The sequence below is a fragment of the Crocuta crocuta genome, unplaced genomic scaffold (assembly GCF_008692635.1).
Source record: "Crocuta crocuta isolate KB4526 unplaced genomic scaffold, BGI_CrCroc_1.0 scaffold205, whole genome shotgun sequence".
Classification (NCBI taxonomy): domain Eukaryota; kingdom Metazoa; phylum Chordata; class Mammalia; order Carnivora; family Hyaenidae; genus Crocuta; species Crocuta crocuta.
The window spans coordinates 1,665,356-1,680,224 of record NW_027530644.1 but is presented as its reverse complement, the minus strand read 5'-3'; the positions used below and the strand labels follow the sequence as shown (position 1 = coordinate 1,680,224).

Below are 14,869 nucleotides of genomic sequence, written 5' to 3'. Positions count from 1 at the left end.
TGAAAGAGACCCATGATTGTTATGCTGTTTTTTTAATAATGTGCTGCCGAAGTGGTCACTGGGATGGCGTTTTTTAATGCAATTAGATGTTTTACATTATTTAAAGGGTTTTAGCAATATTGTATTCTGGTCTACACGATTGCTTACCTCATACTGCTTACCTGTCTTCCAGGGTTACCATGAGAATGACTCCTGTGGGGAGACCACGTTGTGTATGTCGTTAATTACATCCCAGTTTTCCTAGAATAGTATGAAGTATAAGCCATCCTGGTACAAAAGCAAAGTGCCCATTTTTAAATGTTAGAGAAATAAGCTTTTTGAATTACTTTGAATTGATGCATGTTGTATTGCTTTTAATTTACCTATGTTGACTAAGCTTTACACTTAATATGTATTGGTTGGAGACATCTAGACTATAAGTAAGTAGTAGAAATATATCAAAGTGGCATCGTACACACAAGGCCATTGAGCTTGGAGAAAATTGACAATATAACAATATGTCAAAACACAAATAATGTAAAAGCCAGCTCAATGAGAAGGGAAAATGGTAAAAGTGCAAAGAAAAGTTGTTCCCCACTTTTTTTCCACCTATGTGCTTGGAACTCTTGATTTTTTTTCCTCCTATAAGCATATATGATTAAGGTAGGAAGTATATTTACATCTACAAATATATCTTGTTTTAAACATAAATAAAATGGCATTATGAAGTCCTCATTTCAGCAGCTACTTAAATATTAACATGGCTTAAAATTTTGCAAGAGTTTGGATGAGAGAGAGGGTTCAAGACTGTCAGGAAAACTCTAGAGTTCTTGCTGTTATGGACTTGTGAACCTAGTTGCTGTCTTCCAGATCTATACAAGATGTACTCTGAGACTGATCGTGTGTGCGTGCGTGTGTGCGCATGTGTGTGTGTGCACATATGAAAAGTTTAACTCAGTGCATTACATCATTGTTTGAAGAATGTGACACTTACTTTGTTTGTTTACTTTTTTAATGTACTGGCACTGAAGAATATCCCTAAGTGTTTATTTATAAGGGCTTTAGTCAACACTTCAATGCAAAATAGAAATATTATTAAGTTCTATCTAAATTAGGAGGAGAAAGACCTAGAAATTATGTAGAATTGAATTTAATTTTAGTATAAAGGTTTATTTGTGGCAGAAATTATGATACCTATCCACTGAATAAGTTTTAATATAAAATGTTCCATGGATTTCTTCAATTCTGAGGTGAGATTTGAGCAGCTTTGTTTCTATCATAACATCAAATAATGGAATGGGGTTATTATTGAATTACTATTGAATTTCGTAGTGGTGTTAATTTTCCCTTTTTAGCATAATCTTTCAGCTCTCAAATTTACAGTTTTATATTTAAAGGAACTACAAAACTTTGTAGCTGAGTCTTCAAATTATTCAACTAAATTATTCATCAGATTTACAGCCTTCTAGAACAACCTTTCTTCTGCAGCTCCACAGCCTCATCCTCAGCTATATCTGGAAAGATATAGCTATATCTGGAAAAATATAGCTTATAGTTCATTCTAATCAGGAATGAAAAATGGCTCCAAGGGCCAGTTACTATATGGTAGATATATTGAGGTCACACTTGAGCATCTCCAATGTGAGTCAACCCTTATGACAGTATGTTGCCAAGAATCGTTTTGTTACATGTGAGGCAGAAGACATCTCCTATTGACCCTTTCTCCACACATACACACAAGTAGGCATCTGGTAGTACTAGATGTTCAAAAAAAGAATGGTCTGATAAAGGGTCATCTCAGTACTTCCCAAACTAAGGGATTTCATGGTGGTGCTACACAAATGAGATCTACCTAGATGCTAGCCAACTCAGGAAATCTCAGCAGAGATCTCTCGTTTTCCCTGGAAGTCTCTTGATAACTCAGCGTAAGCTTGGTTTACCAACATGCCTTGTAGAGTACCGAAACCAGACGTGTGTAACACATTGCTTTTTTGTGAGATTTTTTATTAACTGTTACTACCATTATTACCTCTAGTCCTTAATGCAGCATGAATATATGATCTAAGAATATGAAACAAAAAATAAGAAAATCTCAGCCTGGACCACTCAGGAGCTAGATCGCAGACATCCTTATGAGCAACATGTTAGATTGGGACCATCCCCTTCTTTTTCTTTTAATGGAATTTATGTCTATTTAGCTGTTTTTCAAGAGTTTGGAGACCACCTTCAGAAAAACTTCAAAAATAACATTGTATTAAAAAATATATCATTGTTAATGATGTAGTGTGACAATTTCGTTAATAATTTTCAAAATAATTTATATGACTGATTTTAGTGAGCACTTTCAATAAATATCTAGATACGTGGCTATCTTGGTGATTCTTCTTGATGAATGATAGAAATTAAAATGTTTACCGGAGAAGTTTGGTAGCTTCTCTGTAGACCATCTTTCCTGAATAAATTTCTCTCAGATAAATTTTTGTTAGGGTCTAGGTAGCAAATAGTTTGGAGATATACCTTCTGGTGGGGACAAGGAGCTTCTGATTAAGGATCCTAATCACTACTGTGGTACAAATGGAAGACTCCTCAGTGCTGCAGGGAGGCTAGCCTAAGAGAGATCTAGAAGCAAAGATGGGTGTTGCTTTGGATCTGGCCCATGAAACAGTGCTCAGTGGAGGCTCTGGGTTCTATGGAGTATAGATATTCCAGATTTATTTGTCTCCCTACAAGGAATGGAGCTCCATTACACACCCACTTATTGGTATAAATCTCATTGTATCTCTTGATTAGATGAGATTATGCAAAATATTTCATGTGTCATACACTTTTCTTTAAACACACCTTACCAGCAATACTCTGTATATAGTCATGTCTGATAGATTGTTTACCCTGTAGCCTTTAACATTTTTAAATACGGATGAATTTATTCATATGTATATATTATACATATCACATATGTACATAGAATGGATTTATACTTAGGTATATGTAATGTAATATATATGTACACATTTTATATTGGTTTAAATATATATAACTACAGTGCCTTGTGGGCTTATATTCTCTTAACTTTTTCTCTTGGCCTTATGTCTACCTTCTGCTGAACTTCTTTCCTTTTCATTCCTTCTCTTTCTTCCTTCTTCCCCTTTGAAGAATTTTCACATATGTCATGAGTATACAGAAAGGGACACGAAGAGTTACGGCTTAATCTCCATAGGTTGGGGACATAGTGAGTTCCTAATTCTTTATGTAATATGACCCTTGTCAAAATGTACTGCTCTTGATAGGAAATGCATAATGAACTGGGATTCATTATTTCACTCAACGAGCAGTTTTGTACGTACCCTTAAAGAGACTTTGACGTGGCCAGACTGTTGTTTATTCTTTGTGTCAAGTGCATCTCTTGCTGGCAGGGAGCAGTATGAGCCGTCCTGTGGTAAATGCCTTGCAATGGGAAGGGTGTTGGGAGTTTCTTGCCAGCTGGATGCCTGGGGCATGTAGACAGCTGTAATATGGAAGTGTGACCCTGAGATACTGAGAAGCTGTTTGGTTTGTTATAGCAACTGCGAGAGTTGATAGCCGAACACAAGCCTCATATAGATAAGATGAACAAAACTGGGCCACAGTTACTGGAATTGAGCCCAGGGGAAGGCTTTTCTATCCAAGAGAAGTACGTGGCAGCTGACACCCTTTACAGTCAAATTAAAGAAGATGTCAAAAAGCGAGCCGTGGCATTGGATGAAGCCATTTCTCAATCCACTCAGGTAATCGTTTATACCAGAAATACGATTGAGTTCTTCTAAACAGCAGAGCATGGAAAAACATTTTCTTGGATCTCCTGATTAAATTTCAGCCAGAATTATTTCACTATCTTAAATCCAAGTATTGATGTTTTTATCTCTCAGAAAAGTGGCATTTGCGTGATCTAGTCCTTATATTCCTCTGCCTACTTGCAGATGCAATACAAAATAATTTTTTTTTTACAAAATAATTTTCAATGCCTTAAAAAACATACAGTTGACATCACTGTCCAACTATTTAAGTGTCCATCTAAAGTAGAAAGGAATATGTGCCACTGGGATAGATAAAAGAAAGTGCTATTATCCTTGTTAATGAGACACTCCCAAGAAGGCAATAAGACTATGAAGACTGAATAAGAAGGAAAAAATATAGAGTTGGATATTCATGTTTTTCTTTTTTTTTTTTTGGAAATAAAGAATTTGAATTTGAAATTACAGATTTTCCATCTGCAGAGTTGGGCCTTCATTATTAGATATACTGACAGTGGGATCAGCCATTTTCTGTAATTCTGAGTGATGATTCCTTTAATACTGAGGGTAGTGTAAAATCCATGACAGAACAAAGTTTTATAACTTTGCTTTATTGTCTGCAGTACCTTTGCAGACAAAACTTTTAAAGTTTTTTCATGAATCTGATTATGTGTTTGACCGTGAATAGAATTCAAACTTCTGTTCTGTCAGGGAAACTTTTGTCTTGTCTCATTTTGTAACATTTTTCAATTCAGGAAATGTATAACTTAAGAAATTCATGTATTCTAACAAAAAATGTTCATGAATCCTACATTTAATAATATAACTTTTTTGGGATTTCAAAATAATGAGTAAAGATGAATAAAACAGTTTTGATAGGAAAACACACAGCTTATTGGGCTTAACTTTTAAAATTAATTGAAATTATGATAAAATGAGGCAACAAGTAAGATGCTGATGTGAGCTAGTCCAATTATATATTAACGTATACTGGGTTGTTGTTTTTTTATGTATACTGTTTCTTAATGAATACACTCATTTGGGTAGATATGTTAACAAAGGAGTTAAGATTTAATTATTGATTGTGACATTAACTAGATGGGTTTTTTTTCATTTAAATATCATATTTGATATCACAGGTCTTTTCCCCATAAATGACCCCTTTGATTCACTTCTAGTTCCACGACAAGATAGACCAGATCCTTGAGAGCCTGGAACGCATCGTGGAGCGTTTGAGGCAGCCACCTTCGATCTCAGCTGAGGTAGAAAAGATTAAGGAGCAGATCAGTGAGAATAAGAATGTGTCAGTAGACATGGAGAAGCTACAGCCATTGTATGAAACTCTTAAAAAGCGGGGAGAGGAAATGATTGCGAGATCTGAGGGCACTGACAAAGACATATCTGCCAAAGGTAATAATTTCAGAATAAGGAAACAATTGAACTTTACCTTTAAAATAATTCTGAATGTTCCTGCTGCTTCCGAACAGTCCAGTTGCATAACAAAAATGCCAGATTTTAGAAAAGGTACTATTATCAGGGTTGAAGGGCTATGTACAGAAAATCCCTTGTTAATGTTTTCCTTTGTAATGTGTTACAAAGTGTGCCATTATACAAAGGCCATGTGTTCTTTGGGACTTTTAAACCAGTTTAAAGCATGATGCTAGGGAACAGACCTAGGGTTTTTTTTCTCATTACTAATTACAATGGGTACCGCAGAATGGGTATCCTGTAGCTGCAGAAATGGCAACCACAACCTTAGCCAGCCATCTTAAAGATAAGACCTGCTGGTCAAAAGGAAGAGCACATACATAGATTAGTGGAAGTTTATAAGGGTACTCTAGAAACAAGCCCAAAATACATATCCTACATTGTTATATCCCTGGGACTGAACAGGCATTGTTATTCTTGATTTGGAGAGCTTAAATGGTTATTTCATTCTCTTTGGAATTGAGGTCAGCCTTGGCGAACTTCAGACTTGGTAAACTTAGGTCTAGTCTGAGCTCACTTGCCTTTGAGCATCCACTTTTGTCAGAAAGAGCCTTGGTTCAGGAGGAGTAGGGTACCCTGAGATTTTGCATTTGTCTAGAATACACTATATTGGGCCTAGTGATACTCACTAGACTGTGGTCAACCAGAATTGGGTCCAGTTTTAGATACTTAGCAAATTGAATCACTGTTTCTGTGTAAACTGAAACATTCTGCTTCATTGCTTAAATGAGGCTAACATATTGCCTTTTTGATACTCTTTTGTGCCATAGCTGTTCAGGATAAGCTTGACCAAATGGTTTTCATTTGGGAGAACATACACACACTGGTGGAAGAAAGGGAAGCCAAACTACTGGATGTAATGGAATTAGCAGAAAAGTTCTGGTGTGATCACATGTCATTGGTCGTAACCACTAAAGATACACAAGATTTCATCCGGGATCTGGAAGATCCTGGAATTGATCCCTCAGTAGTAAAACAGCAGCAAGAAGCAGCAGAGGTAAGCAGGAAATCTTTAAAGTTAAAAAAAAAAATAAGTTGTAGAGTAATGAAACCTAGATTTCTTTGGTAAGTATTCAGACTTACTCTATTAAAGTTTATATTTGGTTCCGAAAGTGGAATGCATAGTGATATAGTAGGAAAGAGATTATACCCACAAATTTCACTGAGAGAGTATGTATTTTTAAAGTTTCTCTTCATCCCTACTGCTCCTGCCTTATTTCAGGACCTTTGTTTTTGGCTTCAGAAGTAAGCTGTAGTGGTATCCCTACCTGCAGAGTCTCTTTCTTTGCCAGCCTCATCCTCTCTCTAGACCTGCTCTTACTGTATCGCCACTCAGAACCACTCAGAGGCATCCACTGCCTATGGAATAAAATCTAGACTCCCGATAGCATACTGGTGTTTTACATCCCAGCAGAGCTCACACCTGTGTTCCCAAAGCCATTTTGTTGAGTGCTGCTCCTTCGTTAGAAAGTGGCTTCCCCTGGGGCGCCTGGGTGGCTTAGTTGGTTAAGCTTCCGACTTTCGCTTAGGTCATGATCTCACGGTTCGTGGGTTCGAGCCCCGCGTCGGGCTCTGTGCTGACTGCCAGCTCAGAGCCTGGAGCCTGTTTCAGAGTCTGTGACTCCCTCTCTCTCTGACCCTCCCCTACTCATGCTGTCTCTCTCCTAGAAATAAATAAAACATTAAAAAAAAAAAAAATTTAAAAAAAAAAAAAATTAATTAGGAGACCACAGACCTCTACGGAGTCCACAGAGGAGCTCTGGCAGGGGGCATGAACATCCCAAAATGGTATGCAAAGTCTGGTGTATTTCTCTGGGGAGAAAGATGTATCTTTAATCCAATTCATAAAGAGATATTTAATCCCCCAAGTATTTAGGAACCACTGATCTGANGCTGTGTTTCCTTTCTTAGAGTCTCTGTGTCTTTGCTCATTAGTTTCCTCACCCTCATATGTTCTTCCTACCACTCTTCTGACAAATGCCACTCAAACTTCAAGGGTCCTTTGGGTTGTACACCTTCATGAAAAATCTTTTCTTGCATACTTAGGAAAGTTTGTCTGTGTTCTCGTAATGCTGTCCTCATCCAAAGGACTCTACACATAGTATAACTTATTGATTATCTCTCTCTTATTCCTAATGGACTTTGAGCCCCTTTAGTGGAATGGCCATATATTTATTTGTATCCCCAATGCCTAGTTTGGGCTTGGTTTATGCCTATTAAATGTTTCTTGAGTGAATAAATATATTTAACCAAGAAGATGAAAGCAAAAGCAGTACACTGCATTGTTCTCCTATTTTTTTTTTTTTGTAGTTTATATGTCCTAGGGAAATGACAGAATGAACTAGATTATCTTAAATCTACTAACATTAATTTGTGAGAAGGTTTTGAACTCGTGCTTTTCTTATGCTTATTTTGTTTTATTTTTTTAAGATCTACTCTTAGCAATTTTAAAATACGCAATACAGTATTATTACCTATAGTCACCATGCTATACATTGCTTCCCCATGACTTTTTTTTTTTTAACAAGTGGAAGTTTATACCTTTTGACCCTCTTCACCTATTTCTCTCACCCACACCCCCTACCTCTGGCAACCACCAATCTGTTTTCTGTATCTGCAAGCTTGGTTTGGTTGTGTGGGTGGGTAGGGATGGGGATATTTTCAATTTTTTTTTTTTTTTGTAGATTACTTAATCTCTGTTTTAAATGTTTATTGCCGGAGCACCTGATTGGCTTATCAGTTGAGCGTCTGACTCCTGATTGTGGTTCTGGTCATGAACTCAGAGTTTGTGAGTTCGAGGCCTGCACTTGGCTCTGCACTGACAGTACAGAGCCTGTTGGGATTCTCCCTCTCTCCCTCTTTCTGCCCCTTCCCTGTTCATTTTCTCTTTTCTCAAAATAGATTAAAAATATTTTTAATTAAAGAAAAAAATAAATGTATATTACCCAAACTATTTTGTTTCAAAAGCAAAATATATTTCTACACCCTTCATTGTTACTGATATTTAAAGGAGCTCATTCTGGTATTTGTTACATAGAATTAATTCTTTAAATATTGTTTTTAGAATAAACATTGATGCTTGTTGCAAAGGACAGTTTTTTTTTCATTAAAATATGTCTTTTCTCTTATTGAAAAAATTGTCACAGAAACTTAAAAAGAGAAAGAAGAAAATAAAAAATAGATTATAATCATACTTTCTAGAAATAACTATAATTCATGTCTTTATGTCCATCTTTGTAGTTCCGGTGTGTTTTTGCTTAAACTCTCAGGCTGTCATTTCTTATTCTAGGCCATAAAGGAAGAGATTGATGGACTACAGGAAGAGCTGGATATAGTTATCAACCTGGGTTCTGAACTCATTGCTGCGTGTGGGGAACCTGATAAACCCATTGTCAAGAAGAGTATTGATGAGGTACAGCTAGCATGTTTCCTACTCTCATCAGAATGCTTTTCAAAAAGGATTTACAGCATATTTGATAGAAGTAGTTGCAAGCTTAGTAAGAGACACTAAAAGAGTCCTGATGTTTATATTGTAGTTAAATTCCGCCTGGGATTCTCTGAATAAGGCTTGGAAGGACCGGGTGGACAAACTTGAGGAGGCAATGCAAGCTGCTGTTCAGTACCAGGACGGACTGCAGGTAAGGGCATCCTGGTGTGTCTGCTGGCAGGAGAATCGGGCTGGCTGACGTGTGCGGATTTACACGTTGGCACCACCCCAGGGCCTCAGATGTGTATGTAGCAGGCTCACCTACTTCAGTGTATGTTTCGCCTTTTAGAAGATATTTCTGACCCTGGAGATATGTGTAGATTTATGTACACATCTCAATACATTTTTATACACAGAGTGCAATTTACTTTGAAAAAATATTTTAATTTTTGGAAAATATTAATGGTTCCACACCAGTCAGTGAAATGGGAGCCGAATCAGAGTTCTGTTCTAAAGTTGAGTGGAGTAAGATGAAAGGAGTAAACACTATCTAAAAATATCCCTGAGTTTAACTAAAGTCAGAAGCAAAAGAGATTTGATTTGAAGCCAGTGTTCCCCCGTTGAACTAAAATAGATTTCTGTTTCATTAGGTTATAATCTGCTGTGTAAAATGTTTTTCTTCCTTTCCATCCACATAATTCCTTTTCACGGTTGTTTTTCACACCCCTTAAGTGTTCTCAGTCATTTTATTAACAGTTTTTGAAAATTTCTTCTTTTTTTGTGAAAAATTGTCTTGTCGGTTGAGGCCAGCTCAGGGGTATTTCTCTCCTTACCTTCTTCAGCTTTATTCCATTTCCTAACAGGCTGGCCAGCACTGAATATGTCAACCCTCCTACCGTATGGAAAAAGCCCTTCTGAGTATTTCCATAACACCAAGTGAATATTATTTTTAAAGCTCAGATGAGAACATCTTTTCCTTTTTATTATGCTATTCCATTTCTATATTTGTAAAAATAAATATCACAAGCCAGGCTTCATGCCAGCTGAAAGTGTTTTCAACTTTGGAAATACATGAAAAAATTCACCACAAACAATATCTTATATACCTTTCCTCCTTCTCCTACTTTTTAACCAAAGAGTTAAATTATTGGTTAGGTTTCAGTGGCCAGGAACTGATCAGGCTCCAGCCCTCACTCAGTTTGTGGGACCAGGTCATGATTTGTACATATCATTAATAAATGACTGAGTTGTGCTCTCTTCCATGGCTAGAGATGGCACTGCCACCATTTGCAGCCTTTTGACCTCAGGAGCCATTAGCCACAGAGGTCACTTACTAGACACTAGGACTTTCCTTTTTTTAAATGTTTAATTTTTTTTTTTTTTTGAGCAAGAGAGAGAAAGAGAATGCAAGCAGGAGTAGGGCAGAGAAAGGGAGACAGAGAATCCTAAGCAGGCTCCATGCCATCAGTGCAGAGCCTAATGTGGGGCATAAATCCACAAACTGTGAGATCATGACCTGAACAGAAATCAAGAGTGAGAAGCTTAATCAACTGAACCACCCAGGCACCCCTAGGCACCATGGCTTTTACTCTCTCATTACCCCTGGTAGAAAAACAAGGCCCATTATAGATTAGTAGCATCATCTGTGGGAATGAAGGGCCACTAGATTTATTAAATAGCTGAGCCTGGCCAGAGCTAGATGTTGAAAGGTTCCGAAGCTCTAGACATTTTGGGGTTTGACTGTAAAGTAAAAACAAAAAAATATTTCCCAGGTTGCTTCTTAAGTTATTGAGTTTTTTAATGATAACTGAAAATAGCAGATAATTTCCAAGATTCTTCCTCCTACTATATGGTTTGGCAACTTCATTAAAGTCCAGAATAATTTTGTGTATTCTGTATCCGAAGGAAATGTGAATTGTGCCTTTCTAAAATGTTTATATTACCTAAAAAGAACAGGAAAAATAGATTCTATAGTCTGTGTTGTTATTCAGAATCATGATCATAATATTAATCGTTGTATGTGGAGGATTTTCATGCTAATCTAAATAGTGTGTAAGGCTTTAGCTGGGCCACATATTTTATTCACGTGCTAAATAATAAACGTCTTGCTTTATTTGAAAAGCAGATGGATTTGAACTCTTTTTCTTTCAATATATTTATATAATCTTCCTCTTAGAATTCTCTGTGCTTTCTTATGTCTATTTCATGTGATTGAATTTATAAAACTTTTTCAAATGCACTCTTTTGAAAGTTCTTAATATTCTAAGATTCCATTCCAAAAAGAATTTCCTTTGCAAACTTGGATGAAGAATTGGAGGTTACATGTATTGCATATTTGGGATGACTTTTTCATTATATTGTTGCTTTTACTTATTTAGGTGAACCATCTTAATTTGTAAAATAGGCTCATTCCATAACATCTGTATCGATTTATGGTCATACTTTCCTGTAACACTTGGGATGTTATAGCAATTTCAGATGTACTAGTAACTCATGGGCTAATGTGTTTTTCAGGCAATATTTGACTGGGTAGATATTGCAGGTGGTAAATTAGCTTCAATGTCACCAATTGGAACAGATCTTGAAACTGTCAAGCAGCAGATTGAAGAGCTAAAGGTATGTGTGGGGTTCATCAATTTATCAGAGACTGTATTTTTATGTTCTTTATTCATTGGAATAAATAAATTTATTTTACATAACTGAAGTGGTAACATTTTGATTGTGAAACTGTTTTGATATAGCATAATTACATAATAAGCAGCATATAAGTGTTCATTAAATGATATAAAATACTAGTTTTCTTCTTATTAAATCAATACCTGTTCATTATAGAAAAGACAAAATAATAATAACCAAAAAAGATGGCTTTTTAAAAGCCACCCAAAAATGTTATGTACCCAGAGGCAACTTCTCTTAAGATCTGATTTATAATCTTTCAAAAATCCTTATGCTGCGAGCACACTGAAGAGGGGAAGGGGTCTGGGAGGGTGTGAGTGTATATTTTATACACATGTAGCTCATACAGTAAAGATTTTTATAACTTCATTATTCAGTGGTGTATCATTGTCCTCAGTACACATATAACATTTTTTTCTTCAGTGGGTCAGAGTAATCCATTTAGTCTCAACAGGCTAAAGAAACATCCATGGCATAATAGTACTTCACAAAATATTTGTTTTGTAAAAATGTTTGTTGTTTTCTACCTGCCTTCCTCTGTAATTTTTACTTTTGTGGTTCTTGATCTCCAGCTGTGTAAATGGCTGGACTGTTTCCTCTTTGAATTCCTCTGTGCTGTTGATCATTTATCCAAGTGGGATCAGCTGTTTCCTTCCTGATTTCAAGTCCCCATCCAAAGAGACATCACACCATTTTCAATGAACTCTATTAGATTTTTATATACAATTATGATCTGGCTTTAAAATTGTAGCATTTCCATCTCTAAGTGTGATATAGAATATTTCATTTAGAAATTATTACTGTTGCCATTATTAGACTGCATTTTTTTTTCTTTAACTTTATGTGGCCGTGGAGTAAACACATGGTATACTTTACATACATTTATAGGTGTACATTTTGGGATATTTGCATATATCTCAGTAGTTTTCATGCAGCAGGCTGCTTATGAGTGCTCTCTCTGAAATTAGCTCATCTTGAGATTATGTCCCGGTGCGTCCACTTACTTAGCCAAGGGACCTCGAGACAGTTACCTAACTAGTCTCTCTTTTGTGTCCTTAGCTTGAATTGAGGATAAAATTATTTTCTTTGTAAGTTTGTTGAGAACAAAGCAAATGCTCATAATACCTTAGTTATTTTTTAATTATTCTCATGTTTGAAAAAAATTAAGGGACTATTTCGCTATTAATAACTTACGTATTTAATGATTTACAATTACAGATTAAAAATAAATATTTTGTGAAAGGACAGTTTCCTACTACAAGCAACCATTTGCTAACCTGTGTTGGTTGGCAAAGCCAACATCATTAAATACTTGTTAGTGCTGGGAGAAAAAAATAACATTATTCTGAGTCAGCAGTGGGTTAGGCATAGAAATAACTAAATATCATTGAACACAGCACAGCTACAGAAAACATAAAATTTCAGTGGATGCACTGTTTTTGACCAGAAAATATTAATCTGAGTTTCTTAGAGATTTTTTTGGGGGGGGGGTTTCTTATATGCCAACGTATCCAAGTTCATTTATTGAATATACATAGACAATGGAATAAGGTTAACCTGGAAATTTCTTAGTTTTTTTCTATAGAGAACAAAAGTGAGATGTCAAAATTATAAATAGAAACATCTTTCCTGCATTTATAAAACACTGAATAAAGAAAATATATTTCCCTCATCTTTTTTTATTTATAATTCTTTTGTGTTAGATTTTATTCCTCTTCATTTCTCTGGCCATAAGAAATATGAATTAGAATGAATATTGAATTCATAGAATTTTTATTAGGTAGGTAGGACCTGTTTAAAGTTTTAATTTAGAACAAATTTTCCTTATATGTCTCTTTTTTTAAAAAAAATAGCAATTTAAGTCAGAGGCCTACCAACAACAGATAGAAATGGAGAGACTGAACCATCAAGCAGAGCTTTTGCTGAAGAAAGTAACAGAAGAGAGCGACAAGCACACTGTTCAAGACCCATTAATGGAGCTGAAATTGATATGGGATAGTCTCGATGAAAGAATTATCAACAGACAGGTAAACACCAAGACTTTTGTTAGGAAGTTAGAAAAGTTCAGTTCCGTGTATTAAGGTAAAATCATTATTAAAAAATAAAATTAGGTGATTAGGTACATAAACCTTTGAAGCCCCTACGTATTTTATTAGAACTCTTCCTGCTTCTCAACATGCCCTGTTTAACCACAAAGAGTGTCAAATGTAAAATGTAGGATATGATCATTGGGCTTCATGGGATATGCTTACAGAATTGTACGGTGTGCAACAATTGGTTCTTTTTGCTCTTGTTAGTTTTATAAATGTATGTCATTCATAATGTTGGATTCCTATGGATTTTCTTACTGTCCACTGTTGTTGCTGTAGCACAAGCTGGAGGGTGCTCTGTTAGCCCTGGGCCAGTTCCAGCATGCCCTGGATGAGCTGCTGGCCTGGCTGACACACACCGAGGGCCTGCTGAGTGAACAGAAGCCCGTCGGAGGAGACCCTAAGGCCATTGAAATTGAACTCGCCAAGCATCACGTACGTAGCTGTGGTTGCGTGTCGTGTTTCTTCTTTGTGTGTTTCTAATGTCATCAGATTTTTGTTTGCATACGTTTCCTCTCTGTGTATTTTTCAAGTTGATGATGATAGCTCAGGTTCATTATTTGACATTTGTAGCCAAAGGCTAAACTCCTTAAAACACACCTTTTAAAAGATTATAAACAAATATTTTTTTTTCCCTCATTGTTCAGGGCAGTGATCCATGCAGCAAGAAACTTCTGGCTAAATTTTCAGGCTGCACAGCAAACCATTGCTCTACATTCCTGAGTGTCCCTGTCACTGGATTGGCAGAGCCTAGTTTTAAAAGTTGCTGGGGATACCCTAAAAAAGTCCCAGGCTCAGAATACTGTTACGCTGCGTTGTGTGTATGTTTTTTCTCTGGTCCCCCTAAGTGCCATGTATGTCACTTGCTGTGTGTTTGGCACATCTAACGTCTTTCTGTCTGCCTGTGCATCTGTCACTCTGTTTGTTCTTTACTCTCTGTGTCTCTCTTACTTCTCATTGGCTTTCTGTGCCTTAGTCGTTTTCTTTCTGAATTAGTTTTGAACAATATTTATTATGTTTAAAAGGGTTTTTATATGTCCTGAACATGATTGATAGCTTTAAATTAAAAACTAATTTAAAAATTTAATTGTATCTTTTTAAAAATTTTTTTCATTTATTTTATTTTATTATTGAGGCAGAGAGAAACAGAGCATGAGTGGGGGTAGGGCAGAGAGAGAGGGAGACACAGAATCCAAAGACAGGCTCCAGGCTCTGAGCACAAAGCCCAATGTGGGGCTCTAACCCACAAACCGTGAGATCATGACCTGAGCTGAAGTTGGACACTTAACCAACTGAGCCACCCAGGCACCCCCAAAAATTTAATTGTATCTTGAGGTACATACAAAACAACTTAATGTTGTTGTTGTTGTCTTTGTGACACTTGGTTGACAATTCTTTTTTTTTTTTTTTTTTTTTTTTTTTTTTTTTGTTTTTTGGTT

At 36.2% G+C, this 14,869-nt stretch overlaps 1 protein-coding gene across 2 annotated transcripts in view; it reads left to right on the top strand.

Moving 5' to 3' along the window:
• The window catches only part of DST (dystonin), a 503,880-nt gene that overhangs the window by 448,048 nt on the left and 40,963 nt on the right, over positions 1-14,869 (top strand). For both annotated transcript variants that reach the window (XM_077769079.1, XM_077769080.1), the window contains 8 exons: positions 3,540-3,743; positions 4,928-5,159; positions 6,008-6,234; positions 8,527-8,649; positions 8,774-8,875; positions 11,179-11,280; positions 13,194-13,367; positions 13,710-13,865. In XM_077769079.1, coding sequence (XP_077625205.1) covers positions 3,540-3,743; positions 4,928-5,159; positions 6,008-6,234; positions 8,527-8,649; positions 8,774-8,875; positions 11,179-11,280; positions 13,194-13,367; positions 13,710-13,865 — 1,320 coding nt within the window. The remainder of the gene's footprint in view (positions 1-3,539; positions 3,744-4,927; positions 5,160-6,007; positions 6,235-8,526; positions 8,650-8,773; positions 8,876-11,178; positions 11,281-13,193; positions 13,368-13,709; positions 13,866-14,869) is intronic.